This window comes from Atta cephalotes, assembly GCF_000143395.1.
Source record: "Atta cephalotes unplaced genomic scaffold scaffold00054, whole genome shotgun sequence".
Taxonomy (NCBI): domain Eukaryota; kingdom Metazoa; phylum Arthropoda; class Insecta; order Hymenoptera; family Formicidae; genus Atta; species Atta cephalotes.
In genome coordinates, this window is record NW_012130118.1 from 87,220 (window position 1) to 99,749 (window position 12,530).

General features: G+C 35.1%; 1 protein-coding gene across 1 annotated transcript in view; it reads left to right on the forward strand.

The window, feature by feature from the left end:
• The first annotated feature begins 281 nt into the window (after window positions 1–281).
• Window positions 282–12,530, forward strand: part of LOC105623213 (E3 ubiquitin-protein ligase RNF220-like) — a 169,200-nt gene continuing 156,951 nt past the window's right edge. Inside the window, exons 1-2 of the mRNA XM_012204612.1 lie at window positions 282–395; window positions 3,808–4,345. Coding sequence (XP_012060002.1) covers window positions 282–395; window positions 3,808–4,345 — 652 coding nt within the window. The remainder of the gene's footprint in view (window positions 396–3,807; window positions 4,346–12,530) is intronic.

Consider the following 12,530-nt stretch of genomic DNA (forward strand, 5'->3'; position numbering starts at 1 on the left):
CGATCGAGAAATATGCATAAATTGCGCATAGTCTATTCATTATCATCATAACTATGAAAATTGTAAAGGTTAGATTAATTCATAAATTTAATTAACAATTAATAATTGATTAGCCAATATAAACGCAATCGATAAGGTATGTCCGAATATCGCGGTCGCATTTCCGAAATTCCGAGTTTACGCGAAATTCTCTTCGAGTCTTGCGTTGCCGAACGTATTTAGAATAGAAAAACGATGAATCGACGAGGCACGGAAGGAAGAAAACGACGTATATGTTTTAGATGGATAATTCTGCGTACGTACCGAATCACCTACCGCCGCCGTCTTTGGTCGTGTTCTCGCAGGCCGGAGGTCTGCCTGAGGCCTTGAGAATGCAAAGACCATTCAATCCACAAGTTAGTGTCCCATTGTCCTTACCCTTATGCCTATAAGCCTTTGTATCAGCTTGCATTTACGCGATTGCGCTGCGTTTCGCTTACCTGCAACGCGTTAAAAACGTATTTTAACCCTTTGTCTCTGTGATAAAGATTTCGATTTTCTTCTGTTCTAAAATTCTCATGTTTTTATAAAGAAGAAAATGTGATTATATAAATGTATATAAACTTGATTACTCGAGATATATTTTCTTTAATTTTTATTGGACTTTGATATATCTTTACATATCGTGAATTGCGTACAGTTAGTTTTTGCGTAATTGTGTAAAATTTATATTTGTGTGATTTTTTTAACTATTAAAATCGACGAAGGAGTAAGATTTATTGGAGAACTATATTGGAGGGTTAAATCACTTTCACGCTTGCATCACGTAGAACGAAACTGCACTGCGGTAATTCGAGCGTATCATATTTGACGGTAACATACGTCACTATTTGGCAGAAAAGTAACTTGAAATATGTACAAAATAAACAAAAAAAAAACAAAAAATAATTGTTGGCATTGATTTCATTGAGCCCGTCGGACTGCTCGAGTTACTTCCATCTCGCTTTGCATATCTATGCCGCTTTATATACGGGAGTACTAATTAATGCACGCGATGAATAGAAATTTGATTGTATGCGTGTGTATAAATGTGAATGCTCAAATAACAGTTAGTATCAAGTCAATGATGCGCAACTTTCTTCCATCGGACAAATTGTTGCCTTGTTTTAGGTAATGTCCGTTTATCGACAATCATTATAAAATGAAAAGAGTATAATTAAGAAATATAAATGTAAATAAAAATTATAGCGTATCAAGCAGTTGTTTTTATACTATTAAAAGTAGAAATAAACAAATTAGAGCATACAAATGAAGAGAAATATGTAGATTGTGCATCATTGACGTACAGAGCATAAAAAAAGAGAAGTAAAATGATAACCAGTGAAATAGTAAGTATTTTCACACGATCAACAAGATCTGTGACATCTGGAATTAGTTATAAGTATATAAGTATTATGTTTATGGAGCAGCTGCGAATTATCTCATAATTCTAAAAGAGAATCAATTCTTAAATTATAGAAAATATTTATTTTATTATATTAAAATGTGACAGCAACTTATGTATAATTTTCTTACAGTTTTCAAATTTTATGTACTGTAATCAAAATGCGCGCATATTGATAACGAATTACCAAAAATACCGTTATTAAACTTCCGATAATAACAAGACTCTTTTAAATACAATTTTATATCGCATACATTTTTATCTCATAACTGTGATTGCCGCAAATATTTAACGAACGAGCATCGCGGTTAATTATAAGCGTATTCCACAGCGTTTTTAAATGCTTGAATATTTTTCATACGTGCGGGACATCAATCGGGTCTGGATAACGCGTGCAGATGCGGAACGGTAGATACAGATAGTGATGGAATGAGGGAGACAGCGAGAGAATGGGTTGCATCAAAATTCAGCATCGTTAAAAAATGAGATAATTTCAGGGCGAACCTAATTGTGATGGCGCGGTGACAAAATACGCTCGCGTTTTACCGCCAGCGGTAGTGAGCGGGAGAAAAAAATAAAAGATTATTGCAAATATGCAAGCGACGCGCGTCGCGCGACACCGATCGCGAAAAAAGGACCGGGGCCGCAATTAAAATAATAATGAATACCTAATAAATCACTGATTGGACCGCGGGCGCAAATATGCGAGCCGGCGGACGCGAACCTCATTTCCCTGTATAAAAGAATAATAAACTAATCGCGCCGTACTAATACCCGCGCGTGTAACTCATCGCCCGCGTCATTATCGGCCGAATGAAATGTTTATCCGGAAACCAGCTGTCCGCGTTCTCGCCGATGAAATCATTTCGTACTTCCGTTCCTCTTAGTCGCGTGGGATGACGATTGACGAGTAACACTTTGCGCTTTTATAATTCAAGATGTATTGAGCCATATAACATTTCTGTATTAACTATCACATAATTATCACAACAATATCTCAATTTGTTAAAGTCAATACTGTATTGTTGCAAATTTAAGAAAATGAAAAGAAAATCGCTATAATCCCCTGAAATAATAAACAAAAATAATAAAAATAATATGAATAATTTTTTTCAAAATCAAATCTTTTGGACTATTACTACAAATATAACAATATGTTTTCCTCTTATTTATTAATTATCAATTAAAAACTTTTTGAATATTTTTTGAAATACGACGAAGTCGTTCATGAGATACTTGTACGTAATTACGTGTTGAAATATTCGCCTGTTACTCGCGTCATTACATTTTTCGACAAGTCTAGGCATAGAAAATACAATGCACCGTTATTACTTGGCCACGTTTAATACAATCCGATAATTCTGGCATTATAAATGTTACAAAATCCAACGCGTAGATGCTTCAGCCGAGCATTCAGTATGCGGCTTAATAGACTCGTCAATCACGCGAATTGAATGATACAACCGGTATACGGGGGTGGAGGGGGGTGGTGGTAGGGGACCATGGGGGAGAAGAGCTTCAGGTTTTGACGGATTATTATAACACAGTGGTTTCGCGTTATTAACAGTATACCACCACGCTGCTTTGATATTATATGCCATTCAGACGTAGCTGAAAGCGCGGAAATACCCTCATGCTGCAAATGAGCTATCGAATTACGCGATTCAAGCATTTTTTCGTTCGTCGCGTATATATGTGAAATAAAGTTATCCTATCGAATTTGATAATATGAATGCGGTTTCTCGAAACGAGAGTAAATGTCAGGATTCTTTTTATAAATGTCACTAAAATTAATAGGAAATCAGAGGTTAAAGACATACGAGACTTATAACCGAATAGTAAAAAAAAAAAAAAATTAATCATAAAATTTTATAGCGAAATAAAAAATATGAAAAGTCTATTTCATTAAATAAAGTTATTTGCAACATTTTAATATTTAAACATATCTATTGTATAAATATTGGAAATATCTCAAGGTGATATATTTACAGAAGATTCAAATTTCAAGAAAATATCTCTCTTGTTTTTTTCTTATAATTACATAATAACATAATTTGTAAACCACATAAATATATGATTTATTTTGTTTCTCTTTCTCTCTTTTTCTTTCTTTCTCATATTCTTATGATTTTAATACACACATATAATATCTTTGCTTAATTAATTAAGTAACAATTAATGATGGCTTTAAGTTAATTAACTGAAAGAATTAATTTTTTATAAAATATATTACATTTTTATTTTACTAATCCCTACAATGCTTTCATGATATTGATATAAAAACTAAAACTCTGTATTAATATTAAACCATCATATTTATGAGGCTCCTAGAATCATTCTGTTAGATTTTTTTATCAATCCTTTTTGCTTTCCGTTTGTTCCAGGTGACCGATTCGAAAGATCTGCAGGTGCCCTTCAGCACGGCGGCATCGCTGGGCTACGGGCTGCATCACATGCTGCATTTGCCGCCGCAATTCCTGCATCCGCTCGATCATAGACTGCCCTTCGGCGGCTTTCGGCCCTTGGTGCCGTCCGCGTTCGCGCCCCCCAGCAAGTGCCTCAAGGTCGAGACCGGGAACGGCGCGGTGCCGGGGAACGGCGGCCTACCCAGCATCGGCTCGCTCTCGAGCATGTCGAATATGTTCTCGCCCACATCCCTACCGGGTGCCGGCGGGGGTGCGGTGGTGTCTGTATCCGGTGCGGCGGCCGCCGCGGCCGCCGCTGCCGCCGCGGCCGGCCAGGAAGTCGGCGGACCGCAAAGTCCGGCAGGTTCCGCGAGCCGCTCGCCTACCGGTACCGGCGGTACTGGTTCCGTGCCGAATCGTGGTGCGACTCCCGATGAGGAAGACCGTGACGCCAACGCCACACCAGGATCCGAAAACACTGAACGATCCACTCCGGAGGAGGGACGACCGTACAGACGTGAGTTCAATTATATGCATGTTTTTTGCTTTTTTTCCGAGCGGATAATGATCAATATGATAGTAGAATCGATCTCACGTTTGAATTTTTAATTAACATTTGATTCTTTACATACAATTTTTTTATTTTTTATGTTATCATATACTCAATATTTAATCATTTGTATTGATCATTTCTGTTCTTCGTATGATTTTAATATCTTTCTCAACATTAATACGATTCTGTTCATTAAATTGTTTGGTAATACATTAATATGTTATTCTGAGAAAAACACAAAATGTCACTGAAATCTTTACGTCAACTCGTAAGGTACCCCTATTGACGTAATCTCAAAAACAACACGGATTTTCTCCGTTTATCATAAACATTGTCCCTGTTAAACAAACTCAGCTGCGTATTCAAAATTTTCAAAACATACCGTGAATATGTATCTTAAGAGATAAGGAAACACATGCCGTATTGTTTGAGAACGCTCAATATTTCTCGAGTCGCGGGCGGTCGGGGTGGACAACCCGTATATTTTTTCGCGTTGACCCCGACGTACGGGTGGGTTAAAGCTGGCTACAGGAGCAGAATCATCAAGATTTGTATGCTTAATCTACCTAAGTCGTTTATTTGAGCCCCGCAACGTAACAGCTGTGCCACGGACAGCCCCGACGAGATGTGTTCGCACGGAGGGCTTGTCCTCTCTCTCTCTTTCTCTCTCTCTCTCTCTCTCTCTCTCTTTCTCTGTGCGTTTGTTTATTTTTCGCCATTGTCTTAATTACCGAAAGATAGAGCCATTCATTTTTCCCCGGTCACGATGCCGTCGCCCGCTTTTTCCATGCTCTTCAATGTATGGTTTCCTTCGGATTCGCATTGTTGAGATAACGATAATTTTAAATAATAATATAATACGATATAATATTCTTTGAAAAATTTAAATCAGATTTGATTAAATTTGGAACAAATCTAACAAGTCTAAAAAGATTATTATCTAATAAAATATTTGATTTATCATTTCATTATGAAAGGAAATTGATTATTATTGCTACAAAATTTAATTGATATTTTTTGTATTAATTTGTATTAATTTCTGATAATTTTATAAATTTTCGTGTGTCTTTCTGACTGGGATAATCTGGTTTATTCCGTTTATGCTAAACATCAAGGGTGGGATTAGAGATAGCTTCTCTTATGATAATTTTTATAACTATTAACGTTTTTCTTTAAAAAGTTATCATTAATTTTTTCATCAGTAATGTAACGTAAAAATAATTTCTCTCAAGATAAAAAAAAACGGTCTGCGCTGAATCTAGCAACCTCGTGAGAAATCGTACATTTCTCCGTACAAATTCACCGGCGAAAAAGTGTACGAGTGGTCAGTTCGCTCGCTTTTCGTCGGCTAATTTTCGTTTGATTGCAAAAGAGGAAAGGGGTTGAAAGCACACGAAAAGTCTCTCCCTTCTTTTTCTTTTTCTTTTTTTTCTCGCGTAGTTCGGGCTGCAGAGATAACGATGCCCTTTGACCGCGTCGCGCGCACTGTACCGCTCGACGTTAGCGCGTTGCTAATTAGTTGATACTGACTTTGTGGCGATGCACGGCGTGTTGCGTTACGCAACAGGGGACAGTCATTGCGGAAAATTACTCGCATGATTGAGAGTGAAGAGTCAATTTTAATTACAGAAAACACTGTATGAGTTTTTTAAAAATTATACGACCACTCGCTCTCTCCCTCTCTCCTCTCTTCTCTCTCTCTCTCTCTCTCTCTCTCTTGCACTAATTATTTGAATAAGTTTTAAATTTAAAGAAACAAAATATTTTTCATTGTTAGATTAAATCTCTTGTTATTTAGAAATTCCTTTGATGTATTAAAATTTATTGCTAATCGTGATTTGTGATGTGCCGGAGATATTATTAATATGTTGTTTGATGTATCTCAAACGTCGACGCTGTTATGCGAATTGGCCGCGTATACGTACCTATTTTATACTCCATATATAGTGTGGTATTTTCATTATACACTCACGTCCTTTTTGAACCGCTCCGTGAAGGGTGCATATAGAGACGCGGTTGACATACGCTCGTGCCCATGCTTCATCGCTATTTATGGCAAATAATCATACGCGACTGTATCGTGCAATTTACATTGCGTTTGTTTGACTCTAATGGCGCGGCAAAAATATCAAGTTAATATTGATTCGCGTCTGTAATGCGTGTGTTTGGCCGCATCCACTAGTTGCTATAATCGACTATCATCATTTCAATAATCGTTATCATTTCTAAATTTTATAATATTATTATATGTATAGTAGAAAAAAAAATCAATATACATTCCTGTGAGTTAATGTAGTCTACAATTTCTTGATAACTTTATAATAGTTAAAGAATAATAATTCTAATAATTTTAATCTTCTTAAAATGTGATGGTTACATAGACGAAAAATTTTTGTTAATTTAAAAAGAATTTACACAGAAAAACGTAACATAGACATAAGTTGTAAGCAATATTTCTTCATCAAAATTAATATTTATAATATGTTAAATTAACATGTTTCAACAAATTTAACATTTATAATGTGTCGCATTAGCACATTTTATTTATTTATCTAGAATTTACATTTTATAAAACATTTTAATATTATTTGATCACTTAAATTGCTTATAAATTGTCTTATTTTAATTTTAAGAAATGTGAATGAATTGAGCATTAATTTAAACACACAAAATATTTAAATAACACCATCATATGTTAAATTAACATTCGGATATAAAAATTCGACACAAAATTTTAACATGGACTTAAATGGATCGTAATACAAATACAGAATGTTTTTTTTACTGAGTACATTATTTATATTTGGATACGTTGTAATGAGATTTATTATTAGAAAATTTATTGTTATAAAACACGAAACAATATAATTAATTTTTCAATCGTTGTTACTGACAGGATTGTCAGATCCTGTCAATAACTTTTGACGATTAGAAGTCGAAATAAAATTGCAAATCGGTCTGTAATCAGTTCGCCGTCGGTGCGGAGAATACCGGCGAGCAAGTAATATACGCATTGTATCGCTCGCACATCACACCCGCAAACGCATGTACAGCCGTTACATCGGGGGGATATGCGGTGTTTGGTTCGTAGTCGGGGATTGGAGTGTACAATCGTACCGTTTGGCAGCCTGTTTGAATGTTTTGCGACGAGTTTATTCGAGTTATCAATTTCCTGGCAAATATCTGCATTTCCGCACACCCACATGTTCTCCCTCTGTCGTTCTTCCCATGCCATTCTGTATAGTGCCTGCAATAGCATTGCGTAACTGTAGATTTCCCAAGGATGAAACTAAATCTATCCATGAACTAACAATGATAGATATATATAGGGAAAGAAAGAAAGTACTTTTCTTCAAGAGAATACTCTACTCTATTTTTTTTACAGATTAATCCGAGCTTTCTTCCCCCTCCTGCTTCTTTCTATATATGCAAATAAAATAAATTTGACGAAATTAAAAAAATATAAAAATAACAAAAAAATATCAAAGTTATATAATGAAGAAATTGACTTATATCTGCTCCCACCAATATAGATTAAATTTAATTTTTATTTAATTTACTCTTTATTTTTTTTTAATTCTTAAAACTAAAAAGAAATTAAGAATTAATTGAACCAAGATTAAAGTTAAGTATTATTCGTTAAAATGAGAATTATACGTAGATATTATTGTAGTAACTCTGAACCATCGCGCACTTGAAAAATATTATATGTAGAAGTATTTTGTTTTTGAATGGTATATTTGAATTTAATATGTTTGTAGTATTTGTTTCATTGCCATTTTAATTACATTTTGAAATTTGCAATCCTTATATGGCATAAATCAAAATTGTACTCATATGAAATGCATATGCGACATAAATAGTAACAAAATATTTTAAAGTCGAAACGATATAAAGGGTCATCCAAAATCATTGATAATTCCGAAAAAATATCAAAGCTTCGATATACGTGGTCGCTTTAAAACGGATATTTTTCAATGTAAAAAGGGGCACGGCATAGACGGGCCGAAGGGCCACGTGTGTATTATCCGTAGCGCATTATCCGTACGTGTGTTTTACGCATAAATATGCAGTAATAATATAACATAGGAACCCCTCCCCCCCCCCCCCCGTTCGTCTTGACGGTCATGAAATGGCGAACGTAAACCGGAAGCGTCATGATTTTTAGTCCGCCGCGAATGTACGTCGTTCTTTTTTTCAGTTTTGCATATTTATGTTCGCGTAATTTTCCACGAATCTCACACCGAGAATTATTTCCACGCATGCTGTTGAAAACGTGTACTGAAATTACAGACTAGAAATTCTTGAAAGAAATGAAATGAAATTACCTACTTAAAACTTATCAATCCATTGTATTCTAGTTTTTGATAATCTATTTTTTAATCATTTATATTTATACGTGTTGTGATTAATCTAATGATAATAATAGATATTTGAAATGGTCTTTTTTAAATTGTTTTATAAGTATCGAAACGGAAAGTATTCGTTTAATGAAATTTATTACGGTAGAGGTAATAAAAGTTTTGGTAAATATTATTAGATTTTTCTTAAAAATAATTTTATACAAATTTATGAATAGTAACTAGATAATTCTTTAATACATGGATATGCTTGATTAGAAATGAAAAAGTTAATAACATAATCCTCCAAGAAATGAAAGATTAATATTAAAGTAAGTATAATGTAATGCAACTGTTACAAGAGTTTTTCCATTCTTATACGATGCCATGAATAATAAAATAGAAAAGTCATTTCTTTCAAGCAATATTCCGCATAAAAATATGCATAAAAAATGTATTGCAGTGAAGTGAGTTAAAAAAATGATGGAAGTGCGAAGTGTTAAAAGAGTAAAAATGCGACGCACATTTGCATCGCATATTTACGTAAATTATTGCTTCTTGAGGAAAGCAGTTAATATCACGTTAGTTACGACTATGTCGTACGTCACAGGTAAAAGCCCATATAAACGTCAATCATTCTTTAATGGGAATGAATTTTCGTCGACCGAGGCTAAATCACTATTGGCCAATAACGTTTACCGTTAACAAAACACCGCATACGTCAGTACTGAATTGATGTACCACTTCGCCAATGAGATGTAGTATAAATACTCGCAGACGTGATGCTGCAACTATGTTAAGCAATCGAGCGAGCGGGTAAAATCGAGTTTGCATGTAACGCGCGTAATTACTATAGCAGTAAATCGATTGGAAATTAATGTCTCTTCGGTTCGTCTATTGGATATTCTAAATACTAACGAATTTTATCAAAACGCACTGTATGCGCATAAACGGAAAGCAATTTTCGTAAACATAAAATTAAACATTTTCTTATACAATATTAATATTATTTACCTTACGTTTGTCAATTTTATCTTAAATTATATATAATCCTCAAATTTTCTTTCATGTTTCCGTTTTTTCATCATTTCGAATGATAATTTTATTACACACAAAGATAGCATTACATGTGCATTATGTAGAACAGATGTAGTTTATCGTAAAAATACTTTTTCATAAAATAATTATAATATTTTTGACGATGTATTTTCCTTACAAATGACTGTTGCTCGAACACGTTCGCCAATGCGCATGTAGACGTTTCTCTCATTTGTATTCTTAGGGCGAGCCGCAAGCCAGCACCCACGATTTACTATCACGTCGTACGAATTATTTAGTAATCAAATTTCGCCCGCTTACTGAGGCTTCGACGGCGGCACAGAAGGGTGGTCGCGTCGTTGGCTGCTTTTACGATGATTTCTCTATTTTACGGTGGCTGCGTGAGAAGACCATTAGGCAACCGTCGAGATTTGGTGTAAACGTGCCATGAAAACCATTTAGACCACGAATTCATGCTTTTTCTCGAAAAATTATCGTCGAAATATGCGGAAAAGATAATAGAAGAATATCATTTGATTTTCACTAAAAATATATTTTAAAAGACATATATAAAAAACGTATATAAACAAATATTTTTGATTGAAAAAATATAAAAATATGAAATATTTAAGAAAAAAATTAAGAAATGAGTGATAATCGCAGTCTTAAGTTTCAAGATTCTTAAGTTCTTTAGCTTGAATTTATTTATAGAGATCTTCGTATTTCTAGATACATATTATGTAATACTTTTTATAAAAATGCAACAATTTTATATTGATTTATGCGATTTTTCGAAGATGCGTTGTTACATCGTTACATCTCGGCTTTCAGCAGCTTTTAAAAGAGATGAGTGGAATTTGCCCGCCGATAATATGTGTTTCGTTATTTTCGTTATTAAAAAAGAATTTCATAACTGATATCGCGACCCAGATAACTCGGCACCGGCCATGGTTGAACCAACAATTCGTTACTGCGGATTATCCAGCTGTCCGTGTCGAGAAAAGGCGAGTAACGCGAAACTCATTATGATGCAGGAATAACGAGCCGCAGTATAGATTACCGGATTACAAACGAACTGGAATTATTGAATTACAAATGATTCCTCCGATTCCTCCTCCCATGTTACGCCCGATATTTTGTTTCTTCGTTATTATTTTAAGATATGACTTTTCGCATTGGCATTGCATTTAATTTCCACTCATGTATACGAATCCTATTAATGCAAATATGATTTCAAGATCCATTTGATTTGTTATTCTCCATGGCGATTACTATATAATCGTCTTTAGAATTTATGAAATTTATTTATTGATGATAATTAGAAACATTATGCGTATGTTGTCAAATGCAAAAATTACTGTTACATGAGGAAATAATTATTAATTTGAATCATATTTAGAATCGATTCTTTTGGAATGTTCTATGAAAAATTTTAATTAATAATTGAGATATCATTTTTAAAATAAAATAAAATTATGAAATTCTGTTCCGTCATTTGCACAACCCAAATTCCAGGCATAGAGCATAAATTGCGAACGATGCGCATGTACACCCTCCAGTGCGACCGATGGCCGGCCCTTTGCGACTCGCTCGAATCGATGGATCGAAGCGCGCAAAAACAGACGAACTGCCCGTCTGTGACCCATATTACTTGGAAAATTTTTAATTGCATTTTTTTCCATCGACAAAGAGGGCCAACGCGATGTGCCTTACGGGTCGCGTCGCATCCATCGCGTCGTTTGTATTCGACGGGAGCTGTTCGCGAACGAATGGCGACATTGCGAACGGACGCGCCACCTCGACGCGACCAATTACCAATCACTCTCGCGGAACAATAAAGCAGAACCGTGGAAAAAAATTCCCGTCAAAAGTATCGCGTTTCATATGCACCTAGCGCGTCCCCGCGGAGCCCGCGGTGGCGTATAACTGTCGCACAAAAATAAAATTAAAAACTGAATGCTGCGGGAAAAAACGCGCTGTCGCGTTGGTCTCCATTGTTTACGAAAGAAAAATTCAACGCTCTCGCTTTTGATTCTCGAATGACTCGGAATTTTATCTTAATCGTATCACATGTCCCTCGAAAGTGACGTAAGTGCAGGATTTTTTGGAATACCGAATAGCATATCATCTCACATTTTCACTTTGTGAAAGCGATAACAAAAATTCTTTCAGTAGATATCAAGTACCAAAAGTGACTGTTGATGACTCATTTAAGAGTTTTATTTTCTCGACATAATTTTCGTTTTATTACCCGAGAGCCACTCTTTCCGTTGCGTCACACATACTATCAATTTAATGGTGCGATAATGTCTAGTGGAGTTAATTCACGGATGTGGGTTCAGTGGAATGGTCTGGCGCAATATTAGATAACACCACTCTACATATATGATCATCGATCCAACTTCAAAGTCGGTTACTTTCAAATGCTATAAATGTTTATCGTACGCTTCTATTTACTATTTTCATTAATAATATTAACGTATTTATTAATAGCAGCTAATAATTTGCTTCTCAAAAACATTAAACTGAACAGGATATATAAAACAGATTTAAAACAAATTTTTTTAATTGAGCTAACGAGAGAGAGAGAGAGAGAGAGAGAGAGAGAGAGAGAGAGAGAGAGAGAGAGAGAGAGAGAGACGACGAACGAACGTACGTACGTACGTACGTACGTACGTACGTAAGTACGTTACGTACGTAGAGAGTAGTAGTAGGAAGGAAGGTAGGTAGGTAGTTACGTACGTAAGTAAAGTAAGTAAGTAAGTAGTAGT